At 41.8% G+C, this 20,807-nt stretch overlaps 1 protein-coding gene across 4 annotated transcripts in view; it reads left to right on the top strand.

The window, feature by feature from the left end:
• LOC119007285 (protocadherin-1-like) overlaps nt 1-18,719 on the top strand; it is a 205,851-nt gene extending 187,132 nt beyond the window's left edge. For all 4 annotated transcript variants that reach the window (XM_037076845.1, XM_037076844.1, XM_037076842.1 and 1 more), the window contains one exon: nt 13,163-18,719. In XM_037076845.1, the coding sequence (XP_036932740.1) occupies nt 13,163-13,587 (425 nt within the window). In that variant the 3' untranslated portion in view covers nt 13,588-18,719. The remainder of the gene's footprint in view (nt 1-13,162) is intronic.
• Nucleotides 18,720-20,807: the final 2,088 nt, after the last annotated feature.

Here is a 20,807-nt window from a genome sequence, read left to right as displayed (position 1 = left end):
TTAACTTTAGCTCACTTTCGCTTCAGCTCCATGGCCATGTAATGAGATATAGCATCAGAGGCAGGGCCTTGTTCATTTCAGTGGCACATGATCCTCACCATTTCCATTTTATCCTCACCTTCCCGAGGATGAAATGAGCTGCATACATACATACATACTTTCCTCATTGGGGATCCCATGGAGCAACACACCAGAGCCGGCTAGCTTCCAGTTGAGCCCTTGACTAATTAATATTTGGGTGATTTGATTTCTCCGCTGTTTTACAGACACTTCTTTCACAATATAAACTTATATCAGAAAAAAACTATTTCCGTGTCATCATGTGACTTGTAATGACGCGGTCTGGCCACACTGTAAAACTTGCTTCAAAGCCTTCTGCTCTTCTTCGTTTGTTCAGTTCACCACAGGCTTATAAGCACAGTGAAAAGGTTGTTTTCACACTGAAATGCACCCTGGGAATCGTAGTTGACCTTGTGCCTTTAGTTTTATGCACCTTTGACTTTTTAACATCCAAACATTTTATAACACGGTTGTTTATCTTTTAGTACTGATGGTCCAACCAGGAGATTGCTGTGTCCATTTACGTCTGATCCGACTGACAGAACCTCAGCTAGAAGGACATGAACTGAACATTTTGGAATAAGTTCCTTATTTTTCCAACTCTTTTAAACTGTAGGTAATCATAGCAACAGTACCCGCGCTTATGGCGAGTGACACTAACCTGAACACATGGCGGACTGACTACAGTAAGGAGGATTTTAAAGCGGCTTCTTCTGGTCTTTTGGGAGGTGGACTAGTCAGGGAGACAGCAATGGACTTGTTTTAAGACAAAAACATGTCCATGTGTAAAACTGTGTTAGCCTGTTCTACAGGACACTTTATCCTTTCAAATTATATACAGTATATGATAACAGAAACAACTGACAAAAAGTTTGACTGTGCAGAAGGTGGCCATTTAATAAAAATCTGTCCTGAAACCTCATATTTTCATATTTTACAATAGTGAGTCAATTCTTATTCACTGAAGAAGATCTAATAACCCTGGACCGCCTGTTTGGACGGTTGCTGAGACTTCTCCGCCGAGCTACAACACATTAAATGTATTCTGCAGTTAAATCTGGCAACAAGAGTCCATATACATAAACATAACTGTGTCTGGAAATGAGAATCTAATACAATCGTTGACCGACTAGTTGGTCATTTATCTCAGTAAACGAGACAAGAAGAACCTTTAACCAATCAGACAGGGATGCCCTGCAGTGGCTGCTTTACTGCACGAGCACCTCCTGCATAAAATCAAGAGAGTGAGACCTCGTCTGTGAAAAAAACGAGGCGGCGAGCGAGTTTCCCTTTAAAGAGATGCAGATGTGCTGCGGCTGCCAGCTCCGAGCCCAGCCAGGATTTGTGTATTCAGGTCAGTTTGTGCATTCAAAGCAAACACAAGCCATGTTCCTCAGCATCTTTAATGACCCCTCTCTCTCTCTCTCTCTCTCACACACACACACACACACACACACACACTCATATATTCTCTCTCACACACATACACACACGCTGCAGGGTGCAGTGGTCAAATATTTATGGCCAGGAGAAGCTGCTGTGTTATTGTATTTGATATAGCTTCAGGCGCTTTCTATTGCACTTGCTTTGGTCCGTCCTCAGCCGTGCTCTCAAAGACAAAATGTTACAAATAAAGAATCAGGTCGGTTCTTTCTGCTCTGAAGCCGCAGCTCCAATCTGATGTCCGAATGGTTTCTATAAAGCTGTCCAGTTTAGTGCTGTAGATAGTTAATTAATCATAACCGGGAGCAGTTTTCCTCCTGACTTTAGACCAGATGCTTCTTGGATGAGGAGCAGTAAGTCTCTGTGAACATACAGGTCAGGATGGCGCCGGCAGTATGACGGTGTTGCATCACGCTGAGCTTCTGATGAAACAACACTTGCAGCAGTTACAGCAGCAATGACACAGTAGGCTCAGTTACGTTGCTCAAACTTCAGGATTTGATTTTAAATTCTAGCAGAGATCCCAAAGTTTCCTAACAAATTTTCAAGTTTCCAAATGTGTGAGGTGGAATTTTGGGGAAAGTTTATAAAAAGATTATTTAGGTTCAGTCTGCGATTTTATGTCACAACAATCCTGGGCTTATGGTCTGGTTTGCTTTCACCTAAGCGTCACAAAATGATCTTATTATTGTACAGTTTTGATCACACATCATACAGAGCAAAATGTTAGGGTTAAAAATCCACTACACAGAAGAATAGATATCATAGAGGGAAGATACTCAATACAGTGTCTTTAACCAGCATCAGGCTTATAGGCTGTCATCACATAAACACATAACAGCCTCTACTTGTCCTCTACAGGGTGCAATATTTACAGTCAGAGATACAAAGAAACAATAGATAACAACCACTTGATAGAGACCATGTTAAAGTACCAGGTTCTGTTGTTTGTCAAAAATGTCCGGTGGTTTCACGCTATCAAATGTTGAAACACAGTCTTGAACATTGGTCTCTGGCTTGGAGGCATTCTTTGGTTAGTTTAGGGCACAAAAAACACTTGGTTAAGTTTAGAAAAAAACATTATGGTCTGGCTTAAAATACGAGGTTTTGTTAGTTTATTAAAGTCTTGTTAAAAATATCCAGTGGTTTCACACAAACAAACATTTAAACGCAGGCATGAACAGTGGGCTTTGGCTTGTCGGCTGTCATGACATCATTGTCCTCTGTCCCTCCGGTCATGTAATCTGATGCGACTGATGATTTGATATATTCAAATCATGAAGGAAAACAGAAAGTAAATGAAGCACATGCAGCCATCACAGCAAGTTCTCCAACATGGCGGACCAGCAGTTGGACAGACATTCTCCCCTCCATCTCCTCTCGTCCCTCCACTCTTTCCTCCCTCCATCGCTCCATGACGAGGTCAGATAAACCCTCACCCGGTGGACTGCTGGTTGGGTGGACACCGGGGGGTTTTAAAGCAGGAAATGGATTTATACCTCACAGGAAGCAGTGGGGAGGTTGAGAAGGAAGAGGGGAGCGGGGACTAACATTAAACATGTCAATCAATACGTCGATGTCACCAGCAGGAGCAGGAGGAGACACTGCCACTGCTGTTAGATAAAAACGAGAGAAAAACCCATCGGAGCGAGAAGCAAAAGAAGAAACATCAAAGTGGAGACTCTTTTTCTGCCTGTTTAGTTTTTGTTCTGCCTTCAGAAAGAGTCAGAGGGCGAATTAATTTTGGATTTGGAAAACGAGTAAGGAAGAAGGAGTAGTAGTAGTAATAACTGCAGGAGGAGGAGGAGGAGGAGGAGTGTAGTTTTGACTTCTGAAAGCATCAAATGTTGATGTTTGAGAGAGAAAAAAAAAACAAACGATTTTCATCTTCATCGCTCTCTCCTGCTAATTAGTGAAAGAACGAATGACATTTAAATATCCATGATTCCTTTTCTCTTTCCCTGCATCTCTGAGACAAATCTATGTCTCCTTTTCTTTCATTATCTGCCAAACCCAACTCCTCTTTCCCCACCTTTTTTTTTTCCCTGCCTCTCTCCACTTTCATCTCCCCCTCACCTCCTTCCCTCCCTCCCTGCCTCCGTCCCTCCTCCCCTTCGTCCTCTTTCCCAGCTCTGTGTCGATTAATTAATTGCCGGCTAATTTAATTTCTCAAAAAGTAATAACTTGTTTAAGCATGAATAAAGACTGACAAGGCAAAGTTCTAATCTGCCCAAAGTTTAATTAGAGCCGGCAAGGTTTCCACACAAGGAAACCAGCCAGACTGGGGGGTCAGAGAGGGAGATGGAGAGGAGATGGCGTGATGACGAGAGACATAACAAAGAAAAGAGGAAAGGAAGCAGGAAACAAAGGAAAAGAAACAAAGAAGAAAACATATCCCAAACTTCTTGAAAGTACTCAACAGCAAAAAAAAAAACAAAACACAATTTACGGTTGAATAAAAAGTTGTATTTCCTGCTGTAAGAAGACAGCAATTGGGGCAGCAAGCAGAGCAGAATGACCAAAATGTTTCTGGGATTAAAAACCGATAACACGGAGGGAATTAACATTTTTAAAGGAACAGTTCATATTTTAGAAAACTGGATGGAGTTGCCGGTGTTGGCCAAATAACAATTCCAATGGTGGACTCCTATTCAAACCACAGTGTTCAGCTGTTCAGCTTCCAGTCTTTGTGCTAAGCTAGGCTAACCACACCCTGACTCTTAAAGGAACAGCTCTGCAATAAAAAGTAAAACTCAGTCCTCCTCTCCTCCTCCTGATGATATAAAGTCCTCCTCTCCTCCTCCTGATGATATAAAGTTCTCCTCTCTTCCTCCTGATGATATAAAGTTCTCCTCTTCTCCTCCTGATGATATAAAGTCCTCCTCTCCTCCTCCTGATGATATAAAGTCCTCCTCTCCTCCTCCTGATGATATAAAGTCCTCCTCTCCTCCTCCTGATGATATAAAGTTCTCCTCTCCTCCTCCTGATGATATAAAGTCCTCCTCTCCTCCTCCTGAGGATATAAAGTTCTCCTCTCTTCCTCCTGAGGATATAAAGTCCTCCTCTCCTTCTCCTGATGATATAAAGTCCTCCTCTCCTCCTCCTGATGATATAAAGTTCTCCTCTCCTCCTCCTGATGATATAAAGTCCTCCTCTCCTCCTCCTGATGATATAAAGTTCTCCTCTCCTCCTCCTGATGATATAAAGTCCTCCTCTCCTCCTCCTGATGATATAAAGTCCTCCTCTCCTCCTCCTGATGATATAAAGTTCTCCTCTCCTCCTCCTGATGATAAAGTCCTCCTCTCCTCCTCCTGATGATATAAAGTCCTCCTCTCCTCCTCCTGATGATATAAAGTCCTCCTCTCCTCCTCCTGATGATATAAAGTCCTCCTCTCCTCCTCCTGATGATATAAAGTCAGACATTTCTGGAGCTTCACAGTAAACCAGAGTTGAAGCATTCTGTTAAACAACTGAAGTAGCTGGAGACCTGATTTAAAATAGATGCTGCACATCACAACCTGATCTGAGACCAGATTTACACCTTTGTTAAGATGAAGGTTTCTTTGGCGATGCTGAGCTCAAAGCATTAGTATGACCATATATGAAGGGTGTAAATACCGTCTTTTAAAATCAACATGGTTTTGGAAAACACTTGATTATGATTGGCTCAAAATATATATGACCATAAACTTTATTCCTGTGAGTGGTGACACATGAAAAGTCACCAGTTCTTTAAGTTGATCTTATGTTGTTCATAAATATCTGCACAAAATGTCCTCACAATCCAAATACTAGTCAGGATTGTTGACTTAGGACGGAGTAATGAAGAGGATGCACAGTTCATATATTACAGTGTATATTGATACCTTGTTAATGAATTTTTAATCTGTGTTATCTCTTTCATTATGTTGGGAAGTTCAGTGTGATAATTACAGTGTTTTATTGTTGCCGATCATTTAAAAGTTAGGTTGTGCAATAGTTTTCGGAACAGCTTGTAAAATCAGAGCGCATCACAAACCAACACACCAGGAACCCACTGAACCTCTGATGGATAGAACAAGTAAGACAGGTGTGTGTGTGTGTGTGTGTGTGTGTGTGTGTGTGTGTGTGTGTGTGTGTGTGTGTGTGTGTGTGTGTGTGTGTGTGGGTGTGCTTCGCTGAACTGAGGATTTGTATTGAGATGGTGTGTGACCATGAATACAGATTGAGGTTTACAGCGGTGTGTGTGTGTGTGTGTGTGTGTGTGTGTGTGTGTGTGTGTGTGTGTGTGTGTGTGTGTGTGTTTCAGTGGAAAACAATACTGTTGTTCTTTTAGAGAAAAATCTAAACTTAAGATGATGTCTGGTGGGCACATTATAGAGTCTGAGGTCATGATCTGCTGCTGGGAAGGTGGAGCTCCACTTCAGGTTTCTGTTCCTTATCGACAGTCAGGAACAGGTGAGGCTCTGCAGCACATTAGGAGAACTTGATCATTTGATGAAGGAGCTGTTTTATTTAAGCATTTACAGGCGACATTCTTGAAATGAGAATAGTGACGTATGCTGACACCTGTGATGACACAGCCTGTGTGTGATTACCTGTGAACAACGTACAAACAGCTTTAATGAGAAAGTGAAGCACAGTTCGTAGAAACATGTTTCCTGACAGGGTGTCCGTACAGATGACTGTTGGGAACTGTGTCCTTTACTGTACAGAGCACAATACTTACTGTCTGCCATGTTATTATGACTGTGAGATTCATGCTCAATGTAAATCCCTCAAGAAATCAACAATGAAATGAAAGCGTCTGTCGCTTGTACACTCCCGCCCACGTAAGCCCTGAGGGGCAAGTCAAGAATTTATTTTCCTGGTGATCCATTTTTTTTTTTTTTTTTTTTTTTCAAAGTCTGATCTAAATTGTTTTCTCCCCTGTGTTAATGATTTGAGAGCTGTTGGGAAAATAAAGTGTACAATAAAAATGGAATATCAGGAATATATAAAGTAACACTCAAATTCACAGATGGACATAACAGGAAAAAAGTATCCTGGCAAAGCCTTTTTTTCCACCTCAAATTATGAATACGGGAGAGAAAATGGAAAACCAGGAAAGAAAATGTCTTCACTTGCCCCTCAGGGCTTCTCTACTTTACCTGCTGGTATTGAGTACTGTCCTCTCACTCAGGCACAGAAGGTAAAACCCAGGAGACCATTGTATGCAGTGTTCACGGTGTGTTCAAGTGACACAGTAGACCTTCGTTGCTGCCAGTCTTTTGAAGTCGGTTTGGCGTTTTAGCCTGTTCTGTATCTACTGGAGGATGTTTAATACATTTCCTTATCCTGGTTGTTGTTTTTCATGAGCTATCTTTGGTCAGGTTTTAAGTCACGTCTGACCTGTCTCCCTGTCAAGACTTTCAGATGTCATATCATCTGATCCCACACTATGAACACCCATGTTGTAGAACAGACATGTATCTGCCTCATGGTTACAGCCTCCAGAGAATGAGTCTAATATGTCTCTAAAACTAAGGTATGCTGGTGTGTGGGCTGTTGGCGTCAGCACTGATTGCAGCGGGGGATGCTGCCGCGTGTCGTTTGCTTTCTCCTGGATGTCTTTGAGCGTTCAGAGTAGTCGCACCTCCTCTCACTCCTCTATTGTTCCTATAAGATAAATTGGAGCTATTGTCATCGACAGAGAAAAGGCATTAATTGAAGGTTTTCCTGCTGCAGCTTTAACTGCATCATGAACGCACAGACACACACACACACACACACACACACACACACACACACACACACACACACACACACACACACACGAGCAAGCTTCAAAGTAATTAAACACATTAACACTTCAAGCAGAAGCAGAAAAAAAGAGAAGCTCTCTTTTGTGTACATTCGGTTCCATTTATCACCGAGGACTGAGCAGAGAGAGGGGAAGCACGAGGATTTAGCATATCTCAGCGACTAAAGTGATGGAGCGTAAAAAAGAAGAGGAAGAAGAGGAGGAGGAGGAGGAGAAGGGGGAAAAAGGGAAAAGGAAGGAGCCAATCCGCCCGGGCTCTTTACTCTAGTCGACAGCGTAAAATGTCAGATACTCATCTGGAAATTATTTTCATTTCATACCACTGACATCTTCCCAAGCGGGGACTCTGAAATCTAATTAGTTTGACCGGAAAACGGTGACCAAGGTAGCGGAGTGTATTATGCAGAGAGAGAGGCCGTCAGGGCGAGCGAGGGTCCCTGGGGTTAACTGGAACTCAGGAGTGCAGATAAGGGCAACAGGGGGAAAACTCAGGAGGGCTACTCCATTTTAAACAGCCTTGACTAATAGAAGCAACCTTGAATTCGCTGGTACGGCCCCCTGACAGCGCCGCCGCCGAGCCTCACCGAGGGTGCTGAGGAGAGAGGAGAGATAGCATTTCCTCCTCCAGGGGTTACCGCAGAACTTTTCAAACTTCCCTCAAGTACTGATGAGCAACCCAACATCAGCGACCAGAGCTGCTGTCACAGCCACAGCTGACACGAACAGACTGGACACACTGATGATAGAGCTCCTTTGTAAAACTCTATGATATACAACAGTTAATACTTAGTGTATTAATTAACTGTTAGTTAATGCTTATAACTTAACTAATGTTAACAGAAGCTTTAATCAATATCAAATAATGTGAGTAACTTAGTTAATATGAACAGCATTAATAAATGATTACTGTACATATTTGTTGTTGTTTAGCTGTTAGTTAATGGTTATTATTATATTAATTTATGTCGCTTAGCACTTACATGTTATTAACTTATCTCACCTCCATTTAGATTTTAAACAATGTATAACTTGGTTCCTCAGTCAACATGAATACCATAGAAAAAGATTAATAAAAAACAGTTGTCAACTGTGAATTAAAAAGTACATAATGTCTATTATTATATTAATAAACTGTTAGTTAATGTGTATTACTATATTGACACTAACAGCTTCTTTATTAAGTGACAACATGAAAACAAATCCAAAGTGATGTTTAGAGACATTAGTCAAAAGTTAACTAACTGTTAGTTAATGCTTATTACTACATTAACTAATGTTAATAGCATCTTTGCAAACTATCAATGTATACATTAGTACCATAGTTAGTATAAACACCATTTGTAATATTAGTACGACACAACACTGGCATCCTTTGACTGCAATTAATTTAATTCTAAAGGACACCTGGCCAGGTGTTGTAGAGGTGTCTCACCCTGGAACTAGATGTAGATGTATAGACTAACATGGGCTTTAAGAAAAACAATACAATTAATAGATTAACACAACACAAGACTTCATCAAGGTACCAAAATAAAACAGCCAATAAAATGAAAGAAGAAACCATCCATCCAAATCTGTCAGATGCAGGCATGTTTATCTGTTGAGGTGACAGAGGTGTCAGATGATTGGACGTTTGAGCTGCAGTCAGTAATGAGAGGCAGTGGCGGTAAACACTGCTTCGTCAGCATCTGATCAGCTTTCATATCTCCTTTGATGATGATCCAGACTGCAGGCGAGAAGCGGCGGAAACCCGTTTGTGTCATACACCAGAGGAAGGCCTTATTAGCCAAAATCGCTATTGATTTTTACATCTTAGCCACAACCCACCCTAACCGCCCAAACTCTTCCTCCCATCATGCTCGCCAATTAGCTCCATCTCAAACCGGAGCCAATTTGTTCTTGTGCTTAATTAGGACAAACACAACCCCCATCAGCCCGCCGCTAAATCCTGTGATTAGAGCTACAGATCGCCGCGCCAAGGGTCACGCTCTGATTGGCCCCAGTCTCTGTTTTATAATCAGTGATTGTTATATATTGAGCCATATGTCGAGTGCATATTGAGGAAGTTTTGGTTCAGTCCCTCTCATACTGACAGCTTGTGTTCATACTTTGATCTGAAATATATTAAAACTAATGACTGCGTGTCTCTGTAGAAATGTATAAACAACTGTGTACCGCAAATTCTTGAAAAGTGACGTAGAATTCATTTGAAACAGGATTTTATCAAATTTCCAGTTTTTGTCAGTAAACTTTACCACATTATCATCATGTTATAAGTCACTCGACACCTCCTTCATGTTCACCTAAGATGTACAAAGATCAGTGTCTTGCCATTTTGTTTTTTAGTCTCTGGTAAGCTTGTGTCGATTATGCCATGCTTCCTGTTTTACTGCGCACATAGAAGTTTTTTCGTTATATTGTTTGTGGCAAATCTCACCACTACTACTACCATCTTGTATGTGACGTGTATGTATTATGTAGCCCTCTAGCATTTCAGTGGACAGAAACGTTTAAATTTCTTAAGGCTTTTATTGTGACATTTGAAGGAATGTGCTTTTCCTCCTTCACGTGGTTTCATGCTAGAAAAAAAAAAATGAATAAAAAAAAAAAATATATATATATATATATATATATATATATATATATATATATATATATATATATATATATATATATATATATATATATATATATATATATATATATATATATATATATATATATATATATATATATTAGCCTACCAAAAAAAGAAACAACAGCCAAAACGTATTTTCTCTTGTTTGGTTTCAAACATAAATAAATAAATATATAAATCTTTAGAAAAATGTTTTAGCCTTACAAAAAGAACAAGAGCCAAAACGAATTTTCTCTCATTTGGTTTCTCCCGCCAGAACTTTTCTTCACTCTGTTTCACAAATGACTTTTTCTCCCGAAATTTGGCTCCCATTTTTTGGGTTTTTTTTTTGTTTTTTGTTTTTTTTTCTGAGACAATTTTTGACAGTATCAGTGCATGGAGTGGACTGATATGATATTAGATTTATATATTATATATATATATATATATATATATATATATATATATATATATATATATATATATATATATATATATATACACACATATATATATATATATATATATATATATATATATATATAAATCTAATATCATGTGTAAGTGAGTAAGTATGTGACATATGAGTGACATGCTTTTATCCAAGATGAGCTGTACTGTAGGCAGGTTGTAGCAGAGGTGACAGTTTGATCCCATCATGTCACTGCAGGGCTCACTGAACAGAAGGTTAGCTTCCTGTTTATCTCACCTTGTACTCATAAACATCACCTGCTCAAAGATGACTCGCCTGAGAAAGACGCTCCACTCTGTCAAGTATCAGAGAGACTGTACATTAGACAAACACAAACACACAGAGTGGTGAGACTGTTAGCGAGGTGATGAGGGGGGGCGCAACAAAGACTGATACTCACAAAACACAAAGTCAGAGGTGTGACATGACACATTGTTCATGGTTTGGGTGGTTCCTCAAACCCAAAAGTTCCAAAATTAATCCCTTTCATAATTTTCAGTGTATGTGAATAGGTTGCTTGTCAGACCAAACTTATGTTTCATGTCACCATAAAGGTCAGAAAGTGTCCAATATCATTTATAAACATAAACTCAGGGGGCAGCGGTCACAGTTGTTTCCCTGCAGGCTGCAGTCCGGCTGAACTTGTCTGCTGGGTCCTTCCTCTCTCGTTGTTTCGATGTGAGTAAAGTTTAGGGTTTGTTCAGCCGTGCAGCTCCGAGGGCGTCCGTGCTCTATAAGCCTCCTGCTGACACGACGTTCAGAGGCAAAGCACTTATTAAACAGCCGCTCTGAACTCAGCAGCCACTCGCACATGACTTAACATTTTTGCAAGCACCTTGCTTTTGCATGGGAAGTGCTTAAAAACTAAAATCCACGGCAGCGGCGGGCGTGAGAATGTGGGGAGGGAGGGGGAAAAAAAAGAGCCGGAGCGCGGTCGCTACTCAGCACTCCGCGGGATTAGAATGTACACATCAACCCGCAAACAGACAGAAAAGCCGACTGTAGCTCCTTTTGCAAAAAGGAGGCAATGAATTTAAATTATGCATGAGGCAGAGGGCATTTTGGGAAATAAGCCCCATTCCCCCGGAGAACCGCCACCCCCTCCGCCCCCCCCCAGCTTCCAGCCTCCGGTATCAAAGAATGATCTAATGTCACGCACAGAAGAAAGGTTACTTTCTGCATACGCATTGATATTTCTGCTTCCATCTCTGACCTTTTTCCATTCTAAGCTGTGATTTTTTAAATGCGAAGTCAGCCCTGCGTCCGTCTGTCTGTCAGCTCCTGTCTGTCCATCTGCCTGTCTCCGAGGCTAAGGATCAGAGTCAGGAAACAGGAGAAAACGAGGAACTAAAGGGGAGAAATCCCCAACCTTCATATTCACAGCAGACAGAAATTAACATCCTCTATCTGTCACCTTTCATCTTGTCATTTCTTGCAGGTAAATGAAAAACACAGCTACACTGTTGTTATTTTTTGCCTTAATTGGCTGTTTGTGCAACATAATTATCATTTTAACGAATCCGAGCGTGTTTTTTTTTCTGCCCTTAAATCAGCTGATCCTGTTTCACGCTCAGCGCCCGCCCCACTTGATATGTGGTTTCCAAATTTCAGCAACAAATTAAGCGACATTCCTGGCACTTTGTGAACTATTAGTGACTTTAAAAATACACACTGAGCTTTAATTAATTTCCTTCAAAAGGAGAGCTGTGTGTGTGTGTGTGTGTGTTTGTGCATAAAGGGATAATGATATCTTCCGTTCTTGCCAGCCTGTATACATGCTGAACTGTGACATTGCTCTCAGGTTTGTTGGTTTTTAGGGAGAAAAAAGCAACATTTACACAGATCTGTGCGCACAGAAATACCAATATTTGTGAGGGGAAACCCTTTTATCTGTCTTCTGTCGAACACACTTCTATTTACAGTCAACTTTAACTCTTAAATGTATTATCTCTAGGGGATTTCTACTGCAGCCAGGCATTAAACATAATCACAGAGCACAAACAAACAAGACGGCACAGAAATAAACATCAAAAATATCAATAGATACTGACGGACCAAAGACACAAAGACAAATTGACAAAATAGAGTGGATACATCTTACTTCCTAAAATGTTTGAACAGCTCCCATAATGCATTGGTACTTTCTTCACCCATTTCTTTGGGATGCTGGTCTTAGTTTCATCAGGTCTACACAGACAGCCTCACACAGTGCTGCATGACATGATTGTCATTGTAGTGAGTTTGTTCTTCTCTCAATGGCCAAAAAAAAAAAAAATACACGGCAGCCATTTTCTTTTAAAGCCACACTCAAGGTAGGAGGATCAAATGTTGTACTCTTGATATCAAGGCTGCAAGTTGTTTAAATATAATGAGTCTTGATCCATTTACATCCAGTATGTTTTACTTCCAGGCTAAAATAAATATGTTGAACACATTTACTCCTCTCCTGTCATATTGTGTAACATATTCAGAGACTAATGTTGGCTCTCACTAGCCTGTTATCACATGTGGCTATCCCTTGAAACACTGGTGTCCCTCCAGATGTTTACAACATGTCTACTTTTCAGTTGCTTCTCAATCAGAAAGCTGAGAAACTGACTTTCAACCTGGTGCGTGTTTTACCCTCGCACCCTGAGCTTAACATCGTTGGAAAATGGCAGCAGTGTGATTATGGTCTATATCTCTTTTTCCCTGAGAGAAGTCATCAGCTTCATGTCCATCTCAGACCTCGTCATCTTGTTGTTGTTCCCAGATGTCTCATCCTCTCTTTCTCTTTGTCTCTCCGTAGACCTCAGGCCTCTTCCCGACGTGGCGATGACCGGTAACTGCACCCACGAATGCACTGAGTTCGGCCACTCCGACTCCTGCTGGATGCCCGGCCAGCCTTCCCCCACCCGCAAGGTGTCCAAGAACGCCCCCAAGCTGTCCACCTTTGTGCCTTACCAGGAGATGGACGGGCAGGAGCAGCTGATGGCCAACGGCAGCCCCAAGCCCCTGGCGACAGAGGAGCGTGGGATGGGAAGTGGCGGCAGCGGCGGTTCCAAAGTGGCCAACATGCGGTTCATGACGCCCTACAGCAGTGCCTACCCAGGGGGAGGAGACTCGTCCGGTAAAGACTGTGGGCTGGAGGAGATCCCACTGAGCCAGGGGGTGGAGTACCACTCGGCCACCACTCCAACCGGCCAGACCTCCAAGAGGGAGATCTACCTGTGAGGGCGCAGCTCTCCACCTTAACCATCCCCCCCTACCCCCACCTCCCGACCCCTTCCTCGTCATCATCCCCCGTCACTGCTCGCCACCACTTGTCCCGCCCCGCCCCCTCACTGCCGCCCCCTGTGCCTATTATTCGCTGTGCCGCAGCACTGATGCCCCTTCTTCCTTTTTATAACTGCATCCACCGTACAAGGCTTTAGACCCTCGCCCCACTGACACCGCCGCCACCACCCCCCTCTAGAAACCAATCAAATGTAAAATAGAATTAATAAAAATCAATTGAAGAAAAACACGCGGCTCCTGCTGCTGCGGAAGGAATGTAAACTACACCACATCGTTGTGATAATTTAATGGGAAACTATTTAGCTACTGACGTATTTGAGTTGGATTTTTGTGCGTTGCTTTAGGCTATGTCGCTGTGTTGGAACAGAAAAAGAAAAATACACCTTCTGGGGGAGAAGGAAAACAACATCTTGTAAATCCTACTTAAGTATACTGTGTAATGCTATCTATCCTGATTTTTTTTTTTTTTTTTTTTTCAATTTGTTTGATTTTTTTTCGTTATCATTTTTCTCTGTCGACTTCGGAGCCTCCGGGGAATACATTTTTGAGCTGAGTTGCATCAAATCAACCGGGCTCGTTTTTATCAGAAACAGCTTGTCGACGAGACGTTTGCAGAAATGCGGCTGTTTTCCAACCTCCGGAGTTGCTGGTGAGAAATCTTTCAGGTCTGTTCATTTTCTTGCCGTGAAGAGGTCCTTTTTTCAGTGTACAGAGCTGTAAATACTACAAACAGTGACAGAGGAAACTGCTGTGGCTGTAAGTGTGGATCCGTGGCTGTCGTGCTGTCTGGAGATCTTCATGTTACGTCAGATTGATGGACTAAAAACCTTCGCATGTACAGAGAAATGGCGCCGCAGCATTAGCCGCCACACTGCAGGAACCTGGACTCTTGAGCATCACCAACGGTGCCCAGTTACAAACACAAGACTTTTTATTATTTTTTTTTTCTCTCTCCTCTACAACTTTACAACGCACTTGAATCTGGGTTCATGAGGGGACAAAACCATTTGAGGTGAACCAATACCAATTTATTCAGAACCGAAGGAGTTCTTAAGTGCTTCAGTGGACGAGTATCAAGCTACCAATTCTATTGTTAATGCTCTTGTCAGTAGTATACCATGGAATGAAAACTCAACATGAAAGTGTGTGTGACAGTTAAATTTATTCTCACGGAAAACCATCAAAAATTTAAAACGTCCCAATTTTGGTTTTCATGTGTAAACAATGAAATTTCCCTTTCCTGATTTTAGTTAAACAGACAAACAGACGTTCACATGTGAAAAGTCTGAAACTCCCACTAGCTTCTCCCTTCAGGTGTTCAAATCAAAAAACATTTGGTTCCAGCTCAACTGAAGTGAAAATGAGCTGTTGTTTTTATCACATTAAACTGAATATCTTTGACATTTGAAAACATTTGAAACCTTTACCACAGGCTCTGGAAAATGTAGACTTTTTCACATATCTTTACTTTTTAGAGACTACACGATTAACTGATGAATGAATTAAGAAAAATCATTAATAGTTCATTATTCACCACGATACAAACTATTCTCTTAGCCTCACGTGATAAGAATTTAAAATTTGTCAGCCTTGAATGAGGTGCAAGAAGGAAGGTCGAGGCAAATCAATTGGGGGTTCATCATCTGGGGAGCAGGAATCAGATCGGTAAATGCCACGGCAGATTGCTGCTTGGATTTGGATATTTGGATCTGCTTGAGTTGAAGCAGAAACATCAGATCTGGTTCTCACCAATTGTTAAAATCTTCCCACAAGAACAGGTTTTAAAGCTTGATTCATAAATGATGTGTTGGTTAACGTGTGCTGTGGTTTCAGAGCAGCAGCTTCTTTGCTGATCCTGATGCGTCCACCTCCACACAACACAGCTGGGCTGTTTCAGTGTTATTTGTGGTAACTGTGGTGAATGTTACCCCGCTGCGTTCTAGAGCTTGAAGGAAGAGCTCTCCGGTCAGTGTCGCCTCTCGTTAGTTCCCACCTCTTTACCTCCTCAGTGTGAGGCCGAGCTGTTTGACGTTTAGCAGAAGTATTTATTAAACCTGTTAGCTCAGTGCAGCGGGGGAGGTGGGCGCCGCTTCCCGCGGTGCTGCAGTCGCACAGGAATGCAGGATTAATGACACCTGTACGGGCCTCAGTCCACCAACACCCACTCCACATCGCGCCGCGGAGAAACTCTAATTACAGCCCGAGGCTCTGCACGTTACCGCCGATAATTTGCGCCAGTAAAAGCGCGCTGGTTTGGTAGTTCATTCATTCTGAGGCTGGTGTTAATGGCTGCTGAGGGTAATGTGAGATTTCACCTGTAGTGATGCACACCAGCTGAGCCTGGATGGATGAAAGGAGAGACACAGTGAGACAGCGCTCTGCTAACAATCTCTCTAACAAGTCATTTAGTCTCTCGCTGAGTTAAAAAGTCTTAAAACAAAGCAAGAAATCATCCTGCGGAGGGAGATTATTTCACCGGCTCCCAATACAAATCAGCTTTATTCACGTGTTGTAAAACATGCAAGGAAAAGAATGAATGTGATTAATTATCAGAGTTATTTTTTTTTTTTTTTACTTTAACAAAACTCGGTGGGTAGTTAAACCTTTAGTTTGTATTCGGTCAGGTAATATTGAGTTAACAGTGATTTTGCTGTTGTGAACTTCACTGAAGTTGCTCCAGAAACATTATACTCCTAAAAAATGTTGTAATGAAAAACAACAGATAGAGAACTGAACTGATGAGTATAAATAAAATCCTTATGATAGCCATCCAGAGGAGACATTGATTATCACTTTTTAGTCTTGCAGACATTTTTTCCACTTGAGAGTTTTCTTGGCCAAGTTTTCTCTCTTCTCCCATCAGAGCAGCAGGATGAGAGTCACCTCGTGTCCTAGTCATACTTGATGATTTTGCTCTGATGATGACTTCATGCTGAAGCACATTTGTCAGTTAGTCTGTTAGTTTTTTAAAAGTCAGTCTTTGTAGTTTCTCCCATTTAGAACTCAGAAGTCAAACTTGCGTCTTCCTGGTCCTGCCTCATTCAACGTCTTTACTCGTGTCTAGAAACTTCCTGAAACAAAGAAAGCTGCTGTGGGATTATCTCGGCCCTGTTGGCAGAGAAGACTCGACGGCTGAATATGAGACTAAATGACTTGTCATTTGTTTTATTGCGGCGTGTGTGATGCGAACATCCACCCTCCAGAATCACACAGGGAACATCAAAGCGCCACCGCCGGGCTGCGACGCCTTCGTGGTCTAAACAGGCAGCAAAACGGGGCCATCTGCCGGGTCGCCGAGGGGTCGCTCTATCTCGTTTTATTAGGCAAATAATCACTTTCGCCGAGCGCGTCGGACCGCTTCATTCCGCTTCTTTTCTTTTGTTTTTTTTTTTTTAATGTCGGCTCATTTCAGCTCTGCCGGATAATTGGTTTTTATTGTACATACGTCTGTTTGAAGCTGGATGTGTGGGGTGTGTGTGTGGCTGTTAACGCGATTCAAAACACGACTCCTCCGATCTCTGAAGGTGATTTGATTTATCGTCGACGTGTCTGCCTCTTCAGAAACCACACACAGTCGCAGTATTCCCCTGCAGATAAATCAACCATCATTCAACCCTCCCAGTGACAGAGATTTAGAGTTCACGGGCGCCGCCGCGCTCCCCCGCGCTCCCCATCTTCCTCTGGTGATTTAACGCCTCCGCTCAGAACTCTGATTGATTATTTACAGGCCCAACATGGAGGTCCTCATCGACTCTCCTCCTTCCTTTTCCCCCTCGACACGCTTCACAGTTTCATCATAAACAAGTCATTTTTTCCTCTCCATGATTCCCGCTCGCCGCCCGGCCGACCGCTGCGCTCCCAGGCGGCAGGTGTGTTATGCTGTGTAAGGTAAAGATAGAGGAGAGAGGTCAGAGTCATGTAGCGTCAGTTTAACCTCAACTCTTTGGCACCAATTAACCCCAGAAGAAGAAAAGTGACCTCTGGTGACCCCTGATGACTCGGTGACCTCTGGTGTTGCTGTTGGCTTTGAGCTCAAAACAAAACCTGAGAGCAGGAAGGCAAACACATACCCTCCTGCTCTCAGGCGTGTGTGTGTGTGCTTGTGCGTGTGTGTGTGTGTGTGTGTGTGTGTGTGTGTGTGTGTGTGTGTGTGTGTGTGTGTGTGTGTGCGCGCGCGTGCCAACAATAGTGGGAAAGATGCAGACTAAATGGCCAAAAGTATGTGGACATGCCAACAAATGTAAGCAGCTGTTTACTCTGCTGTAGGGGAGCTGATCTCATTCAGACATCAGCAACAGTGAGATCTTCTCAGAGACGATGCTCGACTCCATCCCAAAGGTTTGCATGGAGTGTTAGGTCAGACCAGTCTCATTCCCCGACACCAGACTGGGAAAACCATTACTTCATGCAGTTGAGGATGGACTAAGACACATACCTTTGGCCGTTTAGTCTCCAAATCTGTAGTTTGGATTCCGTGTTTTTCAGCCCTGATGGCTCTGCCATTGTTAGACTATCACAAGTGTATCAGCAAAGATCAACAGATCATTGGTTTAATGTCCTGGCATCAGTCACTTACATTACATTTCTCACAGCAGCTAACAGTGAGCAAAAAAATAGTTGAACAGATGAAGAGTTTCCTCTACGTAATCAAATTTTTTCAGAGGTGTTATTGATCACAGAACTTCACTCGCTTCCCTGTTAAGTGGTGAAAAGTCTACATTTTACCCTTTAGCCCTATAGTTTAACCACATCCTCGTGGATGTTTCTACACATTTACAGTACACATAGTAAATATGTGTGTGTGTGTGTGTGTGTGCGTGTGTATGTCAGTGTGCATCAGGATGATCCTGAGCTTTTTGGTCTTGAGGCTTCCTGTCAGACTACAAACACTTCCTGCTCCCTGGAGGAACACCTGAACCCTCAATACACCCCACCAATCCCCACTGCCAACTACCCATCAAGCCCCAGGAGAGCTGCTGTCACACACACTGACAGCCTGTGTGTGTGTGTGTGTGTGTGTGTGTGTGTGTTCAGCAGGTGTCTCCGTCCATCTCCTGTCCCTTCACTTTCAAACCTGCACTGACAGATATATATATATATATATATATATATATATATATATATATATATATATATGTGTGTGTGTGTGTGTGTGTGTGTGTGTGTGTGTGTGTGTGTGTGTGTGTGTTTCTGACATCACCAGAGTATGGAAACATGAATATTCCAGGGAGAAAACATAAAGACAGACAACATACAACATAAACAGAACAACTCTTCTTGTTGTGGAGCTGCAGCTTGTCCTCTAACTTAGCTGTCCAGTCGATTTAGAAACTCTCCATGCGTCTGAGACTTTTTTAAAAAATCTAAATCTTTTCCCATTCCATGTTTGAAGGATAGAAAATGTTTGTCAGTGCAGCTCTGATCCACCTGCACATGAATCTGCAGTCTTTCTTTGCTTTTACAACAGCGCCAACGTGCATCACTCACTATTAAAATGCAGTTAGTTTACCTCTAGAAATCATTGTGTACGTCCCAGCACACACTGGTTTACCATTTGAATGCAGTCCTTTATTCAAAATGCTCTTCTCAACTTGAAAGCTGTGTTTTGGCACTTAAGCACGCTGGTTTACCCTTGATTTATTATTAACATTAAGTGCACTCGCTCACTTCTAAAACACTTTATAGACTTACTGATTTATGACTTAAATGCATAAATGTCTTTTAAAAAATGCTTTGGTTTATTTTTAAAAACATATTGGTTTACTACTGACAGGCATTACTTATGTATGAAATCCACTGCTCTACTTTCAGAGGTGTTTTGTTCCCTTAAACTCACAGACTGCGTCTCAAACGGTCTGGTTTTGTTGTTAAAGCTGCACTAATTGATGTTGTTAAAACAAATCAGATTACTCAGAGTAATGTCAGAAACAGATTTGGCACCAACTTTGCCTCGTTTAGCTCCTAGTTGTGGAGTTGGTGGAGACTAAAACTGTATTGTGCCAACATGAAATATGATACAAATGAATGCAGCTCTAAGCAAGATTTATTAACTCATACTTTGCTCTGAAAACCAACATTTCTTCAAATCATATCGCATTTATCAACAAAACAACAAACATGCCGGCGATTTCTTGAGTACATTCCCATCATTACAACATACAACTTCAAACTAGTCTCTGCTTGACTTCAGAAGCTGTTTGGAAATAATCTTCATCTTCATCGCCTATTTACCTTTGCCACATCTTCAAATGAAAGCTAATGAATCATTTAACACAAGTTAAATGTCAAAAAGCTGATTTAACTGAGGCCACAGTTTGAGACGCAGCCTGTATTTTGTACTTCACTTTTTTATTTGACACTGTTCGAGTGGTGAAACTCCTCTGGTCTCTTTATCATGTTGTAGCTGTGAGTTCAGCCGTACGGTGGAAATCTGCTCCAAAATGACAGTGAAACATGAATGTTTTTTTTTTTTGTTGTTTTGTTTTCTGAGTCTGTGCAGTTTAATGAAGAACTTCAAATACGCAACAGGATTTCTTTTTCCTTCAGTGTTTTCCCCTCGACTCCTCTCCTCAGTCTGACCCTGTCAGTGATATTATGAGTCCGTCAGTAACATTATGACTCAAGTGAAATCATCTTTTTTCTCTTCTCTCCGTCCACTAATATTTAGTCCAGAACAAGTTTGTTCCTCTTGTGTAATCGTTGGTTTTAAGTGTGGGACTTTTGCACAGGTGGTGAAGTCGCAGAATAAGACGTGAAAAGATCCACAGTGGTTTCATGATTAAAGTCTCTGTGTTTTTATGACCCATCCACAATCTGTAAAGACTCTTCTTCTGCACCCCATGAACATTATACAACACTCTGAAAGTCTCTACTTCGGTCGGACAGAGCTTTCCACGGCAGACTTCTGAACGTGCTTCTGAAACCAGAACAATTATTTTTTTTTTATTTCGCCAGAAGTCCAGGACGGCAACTTCATTTCTTCACAAAATTAGTTTTGAATCAATGAAGGCTTAGGCATGAAAAAAAAAAAAAAAAAAAAAAAAAAAACTCTTACTGAACTTGTTAAACTGCATATAATATCATTTTACAGCTGATGTGTACCAGCTCAAACTGCACCCGATTTTATACAACTGAAGCTGACTCCATTTCACAATGGT

This window comes from Acanthopagrus latus, chromosome 18 (assembly GCF_904848185.1).
Source record: "Acanthopagrus latus isolate v.2019 chromosome 18, fAcaLat1.1, whole genome shotgun sequence".
Classification (NCBI taxonomy): domain Eukaryota; kingdom Metazoa; phylum Chordata; class Actinopteri; order Spariformes; family Sparidae; genus Acanthopagrus; species Acanthopagrus latus.
The sequence above is the reverse complement of the archived record's forward strand: the minus strand, read 5'-3'. Positions and strand labels throughout refer to the sequence as shown.